Below are 14,143 nucleotides of genomic sequence, written 5' to 3' on the forward strand. Positions count from 1 at the left end.
TAAGTTTTTTTTTACTGCCAGTATTTCTCCTTGACTTTCTTTGTACATTTACTGATTCACATTTGTAAATTTGTCGATTGTTTTCAGCATAGTTTTAGTCATAAAGGGCCAGATGATGCCTTCATCATCACTGGGCTGTTGTTTCCAAACACACGATGTTATGCTTTCTTCTGGGCTGTGACCGTGTTTGGGAGAAGCTAGACTGGATACCAACAAAGCTGCTGCATTTCATTCCTTCAGAGTCATCTGTGAGAGTGTTCCTGACTAACAGGGGCAACAGGTGGGTAAGGTTACTGATGTACTGAGGTCAACACTCTGTCTCATAAAGTCTTGAATGTTGCCTGCAGCTTCTTCAGGAAGGATGGCTGCATTTTCAGTTCTTTGGATCAGAGGATGACTTTTCTTAGTCTGGTCAGCAATCATAAGAAGATCATCATCTAAGACTATTCCCAAGAAAAATTTAAGAAGAAAGTAATATATTGCATAACTCCTAACACGTGTGCATTTCAGGGCAAGAATTTCAGGGCAGCATCTCTGTGACATGTCCACCACACAAACTTACCCGGGGCACTGGATATTAACACTTCTCTAGCCCTGAATGAAAACCTGGGCTCCACTAACTTCACTAAGGGACAGGATCTCAGCCTTAGCCTTCAAATAACAGGCTTGTTATTCACTGTCAGAGCTGTCTGCCACCTTAACTCATGGTCTTTCAGCCTATTTTTTGACTGATGTCTTACTACTACTGCAAACTTCATTTGTCATGAATTTGACTTCCTTCCTTCCTTCCTTCCTTCCTTCCTTCCTGCCTTCCTTTTCTTCCTCTCCCTCCATCCCTAATTTCTTGAGACCTTTGGTTTCTCCTAACTGAAACACTAGTGACAGTAACTCTGTGCATTTTGAATCTAAAAGCAGAATCATGGAAACTCTATAATCTGTACAGTCATGATATGCTGCAGCCTTTAAACACTTTGTGTGATTTTAACATGGGAACTTCTTGACTTCTAAAAATTATTTTCCATTATTAAAGTTAACTGACCTCCTCAGTGGCAATTTTTCTAGTATTTTTTCCATATACAAAATAAATTGTTTTAAAAATCAGTTTTGTTCCAACACTACAGAATTGGTCAGCATTAGAACAGGAATGTGGACAGATTAAATTCTTAAATTATGCAGACTATTTCACTTGCCTCACCTTCTTCCAGAGTCTTTTGTCTAGTACTTGTTTCATATGAGGTGAGTGAGGACTGAGCAGAGGGTGGGTCACCCAGCACATGGCACCCAATCAAGGCCTCTATGCACAATGATTTTTAAAATTATAGTATATAAGTTACAGTAATATGCTTTTCTTCTTTAATTATTTTTATAATGGTGAAAAAAATCAGGCCTTTTTTTGATAGTGAAGAGAGTTGAGATAAAATTTTGACATATTTTAAAATTTTAAAAAATTCCTATTTTGAGTTAGGTGAATTCTTAGGCTTCCCCTGTACTGTATCTTAGGATAGGCATGAAGTGTGTCTGAGATCAAGTCCTCACTTGCACTACACCTACACATCCCAGTTAGTTGGCTTTGCAGCCACATTTGGGAACAAGCTTTAGCACAGTATCAGAGAGAAGAGGTAGAGATGATTGAGCCCAGAGTGGACAGGCCAGGCATGAGCAGAGCTCCAAAAGCACATAAGCATTGCTTTCACACCACACATTTTTTGCGTGAAATCAGAACTCAGGGAAAAGGAGCATGAGAACACAAATCACATTTTAATTGAATGTCAGTATTTAATTTCCTATATAATTTAGAAACACTTTCTAATAAATACATTGTGCAGTTTTGTGTTATTCCTGTGGTCATGCAGGCATCTCTCTGTAGAGGCCATGCTGAACTTTACTTTGCAGATTAAGACATAGAATACTGTGACTTTTCTTCTGTCAAAACAGGAGATAAAGCAGTCTTTTGAACAGCACAGTAATTTTCTGAGAAAAGAAGACAATTCTAGGTCAGGGATTTCATCTTCTGGTGCTCTGACCCTGCAAGGAGTCAATGGCATTGACTGAGAAAAGGCAGCCTGCTGGCCAGAGAGCCACATCCACTAAGTGGATGCAGAGACACAGGAAAATAGGGAGAGTTTATAAAGTATGAAGGCTGGCCTCTGGTAGTCAACTGTTGTCTCACATGGAAATCAGGCAGAAATAAGTATGTGTCAAACCAGTCACTCCAGTGCTCATCTCCTTGTTCCACACCAGGCTCTGAATACATGTTTTTGTACCATCTTCCAGTCACTTCACTTCTATGAAATGATGTAACACAACAGTTCATTACTCTCAGCTCTCCTACTTAAGATTAAAATAGAATCACCTCAAATTATGCTTCTGATAAGATTCAGAGTGTGCTTTCTTTCGTTACCCAGCTTGTCAGGGGTTAGCTTGTGCTTCCTGGCAGTCATTTGACAAGTGGTGTCAAAAAAGTCAGATGTGCCTCAAAGTTTCTGAAAACCATTTCTCAGCCTGGATTTCTTCCTCCACTGCTATAGTTCTGCTGCCTTTTGACAAGGGCACTCTCTCTTTATAGTGTAAAGATTCACCTCATATGGCCCAGCTACTGCCCAAGTCCTGTGTTTTTATTTCAGCTTTGGTTTACAAGGCATGGAAATCCTAGTTCTCAGTTCAAAGGCACACCAGGATGCTTTTAACACTTAACAAACAACTCTTCAGCCTCAAAACACATGGGTTTGGGCCTTGATGTTGAAGAGATTGAAATAATATTTGTATTATAATTCTGTGACTCCTTGTTTTTCTTTTCATTTTGTATAACATATGAGTTGTTCTACACTGGAGACTAGTACCCCACATACTGAAGAACTGAAGGATTGTTTTCACCCTCTTTCACAGCTACTTAAACTAAAAACATGCAGAAACATAATGAACAACATTTCTATTTTAAATATGCATTGCAAACCCCATGGGTTTCTATGTGTATAAATTCTCTGTGTGTACATACACATATATATACATGTATATACACATGCACGTTCAGGGAAGAAGGCTTTTCTTTGCTCCTAGATATTACAGACTGGAAGAATTATGCAAACAGCTGTTCTGCAGAACTGACTTACTAATGAGTCATATCTGCCACCCTTTCTAAGACAAAAGCTGGCATTCAGATGCAATCAGGCTAAGCTAAGTTCTAGGTCCATAAAACTGTTCATCTGAAGGAAATGTAATCTTTACGGGTCGCAACACCGGAAGCAGCAATAAAAGTTTGAGACCAATCTGCTTGAACAAAGTGACAAGGGCAGTTAGAATTTATTTGTTATTCTCCCCCCAAATAATGCTTGTGAAGGATAAAAACTGCTTAAAAATCCTTTTGGCTTAGGGAGCTGTCCTGTCCCTGGAGAAAATGCTCCCAGGTAAAAGAAAGTTTGGCAAAAAAAACAATCCCTCCTTCCAGGAGCTGAGTACAGAGCCAGAAGAGGGAGAACAGCAGGAGCCTAAGCAAGGAGTGCACACAATCCAGGGGGTGCTGCAACCCATCCACACCCAACCACAGCAGGTGGGTGTCTGTGTGAAGCACAGGTCTGGGTAACGGTGTGGCCAAAGGTCTTTCACAGAAATCTTTAATAAATATTTCTGTGATCTGGGGATTCAGGTAGAAGTGGGCAGGGAGGGGTTGTGGAAGGAGACAACTACATCTGAACATTTATTTCTGACAGAGTGAAACAGAAAGGAGACACAGACACAGGGAGAGAAAAAGAGACACAGGATGTTACTGTACAAGTTAGGACTGCCAGGACACTCAGAGTACATAAAGCCCAAGTGCTCTGATGAGCAGACATCTTACCAAGGACAGACACATGCACGGCCAACAACCCAAACTACAGCTCCTGTGCCCCGTGTTTTAACTGCTTTGGAAGTCCTTCATTTCTTCTTTCATTGCTTTGAAAACACCAACAGGCAGCTCTGCTACTGGTATTTGCAATTTGTGATAAGCTTCATAACTGAAATGCAGATGGCACATTAAAAAAACTGATGCAATCTTATTTTGGATCCTCAGATAAATAAATAAAATAGAATGCAGCCTCAATTTCTTCTATGCTGCTCTATCAGTCTTTTCAAGGCTTTAAGTTTTTACAAAGCATAAGTGCTGCTTCCAGGCTAGGATCATGACAGGGGATAGTTTCTGCTTTCTTTTGGAGAGTCTAGAAGGAACTGCAAAAGGAGAGACTAAGAATATTTAGGTTTTAAACTGATACATTCAAATTATCTCAAAGAGTTCCTGCTTAGAGTACCTGTAAGCTACAGCTCACAGGACTGAAAACGTCTACAAATGCTGTGATTCAAAGAATTATAAAATTTGTTTCAAGCTTAATAGGTTTAGTTAATAAATTTTAATCTTGTCTAAATAAATGTAGTATTTGTCTGAAAACGAGATCTTTGTGTCTCTGTGTTTTCCTATCTTAAAAAATGATACAGCATACTCAAATACCTTATAATCTCTTGGAGAGAAAGCCTTTACACTTTATTTTAACAGTTCTCTACATAATTAGGGCTCAAATAGCTTATCTAATTGAAATTAAATATATACCTGAATTTTCAGGCAAATATAATTTTCTTATGGCTACATTGCAAATTGTAAAGAAGCCTGTGAAAGAGACAAAATCAGTTACTAATGGAGGTGCAACTTAATGTAGTTGCGTACCTTCAACTATAAAAATGGAACTACAGCAAATGCATACTTTAAAGTAAAATATTTTTACAATAAATTAATCCCAGAAGAAGCCATGATGGCTTTCTGGTGATGCCAGTTTGAAGAAAGAAATACTGCTCCCATGTCATTCATAATTATGTCAGGCTTCCCTCGAGAGAGATAAAGAGGGGAAAAAAAAAGCATTTGTCCTCAAGGGAGATTAAAAAAAATCCCCGTCTTGGTCTCATTCATAATCTAAGAGATGAATGGAAAGAAAAGGGGCAATGCAGCTGACACAAATGTGAGATGAAAACAGGAATGGCACACAACTCTGGATCCCTGCACAGAGAGCTGCTCCCCATGTTAGACTCCAGCCTGCACAGAACCCAAGGAGATCAACTTGTGGGATCCACGTTTGTTCAGCCAATCCTGGTGGCTCACTAATTCTTTTGGTTTGTTTGTTTATTTTAAATGCAAACACATTTTTGTGGGCATTCAGTTTTCAGAAGAAGCCACATGCTCTGAAAGGGGCTGGATTTAAAACTCTACAAAAGTATTACTGCTGAGACAGCTTGGTGCAGAATCCTGCAAACTTGTTCAGATTTCAAAATGAAGGTTTTATAAGACAAGAATTACCATACATAGCACTTGGAACACATTAAAAGATTGTGCTTTTTAGTGTATGACTATTTTTTCCACTTGTTAGGGTTTCAGAATAAATATATTTGAAGGATCTTTCTGCTAAAGGAACAGGAAATTAACTATGTTCTATTATTAACTTATGTTCCATTGTACCTTTACTTGAAAACACTTTATTAATTTTCAGAATTAACTCACTAAAATAATTATAATAATTCACACCAGCTTGCTGGGACATTTTAGAATATAAAATAATAAAACTAAAATTTTTCTTATTTCTATTTTTTGTATGCACAAATAATGCATTCAACAACTTGCTTGGATATTAAAAGGATTTTCTTTTTCCGTTTTGGTTTAAAAAGGTCAATGTGAACAAATAACTACTGAGCAATATATAATTAGGTGGTATTTACATAAAAAGTTCTTCTCCTTCTTTTTTTCCTAATAATCTTTTTCTTTGGCATGGGGACAAACAGTTGCTTCTAGTTGCCAAGACATCCCACAACACAAAATATTGGCCACATCCCTACGTCCTAGGAACAACTTGAGTTCTGGGCAAGGAGAAAGCAAACTGACTGGTTTTTCATGCACCTTATTTCCTCCATAGGATCTTTGGGATCCTCTAGAGGGAACAAGGTGTATGAAATGACAGTAATGACAATTCTATGACATTGCTGAATATCAAATTCAGTCAGGCTCACCTGTTCCCAGAGACAACCCCAGGAGATGCCATGAAGGAAGACACAAGGGTCTCATGGCTTCCCAGCACTGCACGAGGACATGAGTGCCACCAGAACATCAGCAGTGTAACCTAAGGTGTCTTTACATTTGCTACCATTCACAGGTGAATAAACATAGCAGGAATTTTTTCAAAGTTATTGGCATTACATTTTGTGCATCTGAGTTTGGAGATGTCTCTAACATTTTAAATGCTTAGTGGCAAGCTTGCTATAGGAAACAGTCAACAAACTAAAAGAAAATTAGAATTAGATTGAAATAATTAGATACAAGAGCTCCAGCTAGAGAATTATTTCATTCTTTAATGCTTATTGTTATTTGTGTGTATAGCTGGATTACTCCTAGGTTTCTATCAGCTTCTATCAACAAAAAGCTCAGTGGAGAGAGAAAAATTGTTGGACACGAGACATAAAAAATCCTTAGTGTAAATGAAGATCAGGTTTATATACTTTGTCATACATTCATTAAATCCACACAGTCTAAACTACATTTACTCTTTTATTCTGTCACCTGTCACTTTGCATTGCATGGCAGGGCCAAGTTGAAAGCAGGCACAGACAGAGAAACCAAACCACCATTTATGATGAATTGTAGAGAACTCTTCTCCAAAAGAAGAAAAAGTAGGAAAGAACCTGGCCACATTCCTTTCTGCAGTTTTAGAATGTATTAGATATCACAAATAACCAAATCAATGTTTTCTCCTCTGTTACCAAATGAGATCCTTGCAAGACCTTCCAACTGAAACTTTTTAAAAATGGAGTTTAACATCAGACCATGCACAGCTTGCTGCTCTGTGCTCTGTTGTATTCTCATTACTCACCCAGGTAGTGTTTGTACTTTTACAGGCCTCCCTCCTGGGGTATTTCTCTAGTTGTAAATTTAGATATACCACCACTGAGTGCTGTGCACTGCCCACCTCAGCACCATTGGGGACAGCATCCAGTGATCCACTTAATGCTGGCTTCAGGCTACAGCAAAAGGAGCTGGAATTGCCTGGAAAAACTGGTCTCTTGGGTGTACAGATATGCTCTGCATGACTTGTGCACATTTTTAATATGGTACTAAATGGAAGTGCTCACAAAATATCAAATTATGTACCTGGATATACCTCTCAAGGTCATGCATTGCTGTTGTTTATTTCAGGTATATTCTGTGACAGTGAGGCAACAACTGAAGTGCTTTAGACTGAAAGATTTGCAATGCTGGACCATGGAAGTCTGAGACAGAAGAAGTCATAAAGAACATGCTTTTTTTTTTTTTTTTTTTTTTTTTTTTTTTTTTTTTTTTCTCAGCACAGGAATAAAGCTGCTGGATGGGGTTGAAAAGTTATGAGGAAAACACAGGTCCTTTTTCTGAGGCAGCTGAATTTACCTCACTGCCATCCTCAAAGCACTCTATTCCAATACCTTTGCACATTTTCTAGGCTGCATAGCAGCTCTCTGTTGCCCCATATTTTACATCTATATAAAATATATGATGTCTGTAAAAGTATAATTCTCACCTAGTACACCCAGAGGAGCCACACAATCAGTGTGACAATACAAAGTTTCAGGAATTCAAAGCCCAGAGAATAAACCTGTGCCTGCTGAAGAGTTGGCAACAGTATATATTGTTGTAGCAGGACAGGTTCTGGAGATTGGTGAGATGAAATAAGGATGGGTAAACAGGAAGGGAAAAATCCCTATCCTGTATGTATATATAGAAACACACAACACTGTTTCCAAGGTCCTGGAAACTCCACAGCTCCTGGGTGCTGGAAACTGCATTGTCATTCCACTTGTGCTTTTTTTTTTTTTTTTTAGCTGAATTTGTTGTCTCGAACGAGTGTCTCTGATGTGCTCACCTGAATAAGCTACCACATATTGCACTGCCTGTGGGCAGTCTTTGGGTAGTCAAGCCTGCTTCAGAGTAGGGATTAAACTCCAGAGCAGAAGTTTGTGAAGATTGAAAAAGCCTGGTCTGACAAGCACCTTCAGCACTGACTAGCATGAAAGAACCAAAACAGTATCTGGATTCCCAGAACACAAAGTTCAAAAAGAAAAGTTGCAATGAATTTCATTATAGTTTGACTCAAGGTAAATACTTGATTAAAGAAGACATTACAGTCTGTAAGCTCTGTAATTTTCTTCACACAAACTAATCATTCCAGCTCCCTTCTACTCTAGTACATATTAATTTTTGGTTTTATAGCTTTCAGTGAATTCTTAAATAACATTTACTTTTTCCTTGCACGCACTATTTATTTTTATTCTTACAGACATCTAACAAAAACTGGAGAAACACTGCATTATATTGTAATAGCAGTCAGACATAATCCCAGGGAGAAAAAATGTATTTCACTAATTTAGTTTTTGTGGCAAAGTGGCAACTAGGGAAGAAATATAACCCCAGTGAGTAAGATAGTAGCCTAGACCTGGAAAAATGAATTAGAGACTCTCTTTTACCATTGCTTTTCCATTTTACTTTGGGAAAGCAGAATTTCCCAACCCTTAATGTCACTGACTTGATGCCATTGACTAACACTTACTCTGCATAAAGCAAGGCACCCAAAGAGGCTCCCTGTGTCCCAGCTCTGCTCCTGTGAAAGGAGTGGAACAGCACATTCCTACCTACACATCATGGTGCTCTTTACAGAGAAGCAGAGGGGATCAAGGGCAAATTAAGTTTTCCATTTACCCCAACAGCAAGCAGAGCAAACTCTTTCCACAATTCTCTCTCATCCATGTGCTGTGGGAGTCTGTGTCACTTGCCCATGCTTCACACGCCTGTGTTTTTCTGGTTGTGGCAAGATCATTAGTGGAGATGGAAGCTGATGCTGTATGGTTATCTTCTCTGATGGTTGTACCGAAACTCATTTATTTTACACAGAACTTCAAATGGGCATTGAATGCTGATGAAGTGCTTTTTTATTATCAATCTATGCTTCTGGGCAGAGAATCATAAATGCTAAAATATCTAAGTATTCCAGAGCAAACTTCAACAGTTTTTGCCTTAAGGTCCATCTCATAGATGATGTAAGATAATATTGCTTCAAAATTTCTTTTTTTATCTTCACAAGTACAGTATCTGACCTAAAAATTTCATAGGAGGATATTTATAGTAGCTACAAGAGTTATTTTTCATCAGAATGTGCTTGTGTATTTCTCTGAAAGATTATCTCACATTCTGCTGGTCAAACCACTGGAACACAGTTATTACACAGCATCTAAATCACTATCAGCAGCATCTCCTCAGGCATGCCTGGTTGGACTCGTGGAGAGAGGAACTGTCTGACAGGCATTTTAAGGGTAGCAGTTTTGGAATATATTTTAGCAACAAGGCAGGGGAGAAATCACAAAATACAAGACATTTTCCCAGCTTACCTTTAAAATTCAGAAGTAGTGTACCATAAAAATAACTCAGCACATCAGAACTCTATATTTAAAACTGAAAAAAGAAAACATGTCCATGCTGATGCTCAATGCAGATTGATCTAGAGAGGTAAAACCAGCTTCTAAACTCCTAGCCATATCTGCTGACAAACAACACTTCCAGAATTTTTTTCTGCCCATGCATCTGGCATGCTCCAGAGTTCCTGCTCGCCATAGTCTGGGTGCCCAACACCCTCTCCTGCTTTCCCTGTCCCATCTTGGGCTCTGTAGACTGAGATAGCCCCATGGACACTGCTAAGGAAGGAGTCAATCCTTGCCAACTCTTGACTGTTCACTTGAGTCTCCCATTTCATTGTCCCATGCCCAGAACTGATGTGATTTGGCAGCCCTCTGCTATTCCCTCCAGTGCCACTGGATATTCATAAGAACATGGGAGTTAAGTTGGAAGGGGATTTATAAGGCTCCAGATCTAGTTCTGTGCTACTGCAAATAAGTATCTCCCATGGTTCTGAGGCAGGTGACCTGCAAGGGTAAAGTCATGTTAATAGGAACACACCAATGTACATCATTTGTGGATGTGCCTTTAAGAAGCAGAGAAAATTGAGATTTAAGATCAAAGTAGGAAGTCCACGGTGCTTTCCTGTACTTAAAACAAAATCAATATAAAGAAACATACAGCTGGAAGAAACACTAGCTTGATAAAATCACAGTAAATTAGGAGTCCTTTAAGGCAATGGATGGTGTAGCTTCTTCCTCAGAATTACGCACTTCAAATATTGACAGAACTTGTAAAGCACAATCAATATACCAATTCCTTTGTGAACTATTAATTATATATATTGCTGATGAATAATCATTTAATTAGCATAATGGGAGGCTTCAGTGAAAAGGCCCTCTACCAAGCACACTGGACTTAAAAATAGCAATAGCTTTTCAACCATGACGCTTTGCATGAAAATGCAAATGCTCAGCTTCTGGTCTAACACTTGTTACATCACTTGGCCAATACAGAGCTCTGCCTATAAAGGTTTTGCCCCTTATCACTGCAGTACTGCCATGTATAATTTGTTCCTCTAAGACAAGGCGATGAGAGGTTTGGTATGGATTACCTGAATCAGTTCATCAAGCTCTGTTGCATTCACACAGGAATGCTGAGATACAAACGTCTGCTTCTGAATCACAATGGTGGTTCTCTGGGAGGTCTCATGAGGCTGCTCCAGGGCTTTAAATACTGTTGCTCCAATTATTAAATACACGACTACCACCAGAAAAATTGTTGAGACTGTCTTCCATTTCATAACATTAATGGCTGAATCGTTTTCCTCCCGTGAAGCGAGCACGGTAGGCTTGGTGGAAAATGATAATCTTGGTTTGGAGTTCTGAGTGGCCGATTTGGGATCCAGCAAGTCAGGTGCCGCCACTGGCAAAAATAGAAAAAGAAAATTAATGTTTACAGTGCCACTCAGATTTCACTAACTAAACTTCTTGCCAAGAGATTACACAAATTCTGTTGTTTCTAAATGGAACTCTTAAGCTGTTTAATATTTCTTTTAATCCCATAACACCTTACAACTCAGATCTTATTCAGATCTGTTGCCCTGAGTAGTAGTGTCTATCTTACATGTATAAGCACATTTGGAACATTTTCTCTGTCTGTCCCCATATGATATGGAATCATTTCCAAAAGCATACTTCCCCTACATCCTTGCATTTCATCAAATTACTCTAAGGTAGTATTTTGCTGCAGAGATTTTTTATGCCCGCTGTTCTCTCAAGCACTGCTGAGCAGCCTTCCAGCTATGTTCTACCTGAGCATTACAGAAGTATCAGGAAAATACAAAACCTCATCTCTTTCAGCTATTTTGTCCTATGCTCCAACAAATGCTCTCGGAGAACGGCTGTGTGATCATTTCTAAACTCCCCAGACACAATCATAAAAATAAGACATTGCTCATCATACTGGTCTTAACAGGCTAATTGTTTATTGATTACACCTTTCAGAAAACAGTGGCACAACACATATGTGCTTACTGGAAGAGTCGTGCATTTGTTACAGCAGGTACTTGTATTTACAGCTACAAAAAACCCATCAGGTTAGGAAAAGAGTGGCTGAGTGTGTTAATCAAGTACTTGGATAACTCATGTGACTACCAGTAACTACATGGGCACTAAAAAAAAATCCTCCACATCAAGTCCAGATAAAGGTCTCCTGCAGGAAGATGGTCACAGCAGTAACCACACGAGCTATATTTAAATTGTTTTGAATGACCAGTACGTTTTAAATGGCCACGACAGCTCTTCCAGCCGCTGGTGGGAAAAACTCAGATCTAAATCTAGAGGAAAGTCTCCCACAGGACGGCGGAGATGGGATTCGTCCCTGCAGGGAAGGCGGTGGTACTTGGCAGAGTCACCGCCTGGGGACCGGCCGGGCTCCAGCACACACCGCTGCTCCGGGAGAAGGGGTCGGGGGCAGAGTGGAAGCCCCGGGCTGGGCCGGGCGGGGACCCGGGGCACCCCTGGCATCCCGCGGGGTGGGCGCCGGGCGCTCCAGGCGCGCCGCGGTCACGCCTCCCACAGCTCCGGCCCCCGCCCCACGAGCACCGGCGGCTCGGGCACGGCCCCCCCGTCCCGCACCTTGCCGGGGGAGCCCCTTTCCCGCCGCCGCCTTCTCTCCTGCGGCAGCCCCCGAGCCCTCCCGATCCCCCAGGGCCGGTGCCGGGGAGCGCTCTCGGCGCGGCCGGGGCCGCCGAGCCCGCCCGGAGCAGCGCCGACCCGCCGCGGCCGCCGGCGGCGAACAAAGGAGCGGGCACCGGGCACCGCCGCTCCGCCGCCCCCTCCCCGCGGCCGGTGCAATGCGCCGGGGGCCGCCGCCGCCCCCGCGGGGTGCAGCCCCGGTAGCCCCCGGGAGCTGCCGCCAGCTGGGATGCTCCGCCGCGGGGAGCGGCGCGGGGGCGAGGCGGCCGGCGGCGGAGCCGGGGCGCGGCGGGAGCGGGGCCGGGAAGGGAGGGGAAAGGAGCCAGGCAAGGTACAAAGGAGCCCCGGGCCGCCGCGGGGAGCATCCCGGTGTCCGGTGCGGGGGAAGCAGGGGCGCATGCAGCATCCGCAGGGCTGGGAGCGGGGAGGCACGCCATTGTGCTCGTACTCACTTCTTATTTACCGACCCGGTGCCCTCTCCTCGCTCCACGGGCAGGCATTTTTTCTATGCTTGGATAGATACAGTTAGAGCAAATTCAAAAAAAAAAAAAAAAATTCAAAAAAAAAAAAGGAAAAGAAAAGAAAGGCAGGAGCAGACCGATAGGAAGAGGCTGATGGATGGGTCTGGAGGAGAGGGAGCGGCAGGGGCGGGCGGGCTGGCAACGCGGATCCCGCCGGCTCTCCCCGGCCCCGCGGCGTGCGAGGTGCCTCACGTCGCGCATCGCGCATCGCACATCGCGGCGCTCCGCGTGTGTGAGTGCGGGCGAGTGTGTCCGTGTGTCCGTGTGTGCCTGAGCGCCCGTGTGTGTGTGTGTGTGTGTGTGTGCGTGTCCGTGCGCGCTCCGGTGCGCCGGGCGTGCGGAGCAGCCCGAGCCCGGCGGTGCCTTTTGTGGGGCGGCGAGCAGCCGCACCGCTGCTCGCCCCCCCCGCCCTTCCGCGCCCCCTTCCGCGCCCCCCGCCGGCGGGGGGGCGGCCGCTCCGCGCCGCTCCCGGCCCGCCGGGGCTGCGCGCCCCTCCGCGCCCGCTGCCCGCCTGGGCAGACGCTGCTGGGGCGCCCGGGGGAGATGGAAGGGGAGCCGGGGGGAGGCAGAGCGGTACCTGCGGAGAGCAAGGTCTCGCCTGGAAAAAAGCGAGGAGAGAGGACGGAGAGAGGGAGGAGGAGAAGGCACCGGCCAACCCCGCCGGCGAGGCTGGACCTGCCGGCGGTCCCCGCTCCGGCCCCACAACCCGGTTGCCTCGCCCGAGACTCCCCGTGAACTTTTGAACTGTCCGAAATGTCACCGAATTAGCAGGAGAGGAGGGGACAAGCGGGGACACCTCGGCCCTCGCCGGAGAACGGCGCGGGGCTGAAGGGCCAGGCGGTTCCGTCCTTCCCGGCTCGGCCTGATTTTAACCCGGTGCTCGGCAGCCCGGTGTGCTGCTGCAAGGAGTTAACTAGGTGGGATCTGGGAGGCAGGGATGCTAGCTGCTCTCCTATCGCACGCGCCGCCTGCGCACCGCCTTCTTCCATTTCTGTCTGATAGATACATCAGAAATGCTGCTTCAACTGTGCTTTCTGCCACTAAAAAGCCTGAAATTATCCTTGCTATCTTTGCCGTGGGCTAACTCCCCTATTTCCCAGCCACCTGTGACACTATCCATGGGTCAGTTGTTCACACTGAGGTGAAGAGCATGAAGACAAATCCTAGAAGAGGATTTACCAAGAGAAACCAAAAACTGCTCCCACAGCCACTCTCTAAAAAGTCTAAAAAATTACTCACCATAACAAATGGGTATAAGTCTCAAGCATTTAAAGCCAGAGGCTGTATCTGTAAAATGGCCAAAGACAGTCATACATCGGGTGTTTAATGGGCTATAATCCCACTTAAATCAGCAGCACCATCAGCAAACACTTTAGAAGTCACTTATTTTAACGCTTCTCCATATCAGTGTGACATAATACAAATGAGTGTAATATTGAGTTCCTCAGGACTCCAATTTCAGCAACATCAATCACACCACTCTCACCCTGCATGTCCGC

General features: G+C 43.4%; 1 protein-coding gene across 3 annotated transcripts in view; it reads right to left on the reverse strand.

Moving 5' to 3' along the window:
- KCNK2 (potassium two pore domain channel subfamily K member 2) overlaps window positions 1–14,143 on the reverse strand; it is a 129,724-nt gene that overhangs the window by 67,054 nt on the left and 48,527 nt on the right. For 2 of the 3 annotated variants that reach the window (XM_071426131.1, XM_071426141.1), the window contains exon 4: window positions 10,539–10,849. In XM_071426131.1, the coding sequence (XP_071282232.1) occupies window positions 10,539–10,849 (311 nt within the window). Of the gene's footprint in view, window positions 1–10,538; window positions 10,850–12,575; window positions 12,719–14,143 lie in introns of those variants that run through there. The other variant, XM_071426151.1, reaches the window with a different exon arrangement.

Source organism: Agelaius tricolor, unplaced genomic scaffold (genome assembly GCF_023055355.1).
Source record: "Agelaius tricolor isolate 1412-34295 unplaced genomic scaffold, bAgeTri1.0.p SCAF_1, whole genome shotgun sequence".
Classification (NCBI taxonomy): Eukaryota; Metazoa; Chordata; class Aves; order Passeriformes; family Icteridae; genus Agelaius; species Agelaius tricolor.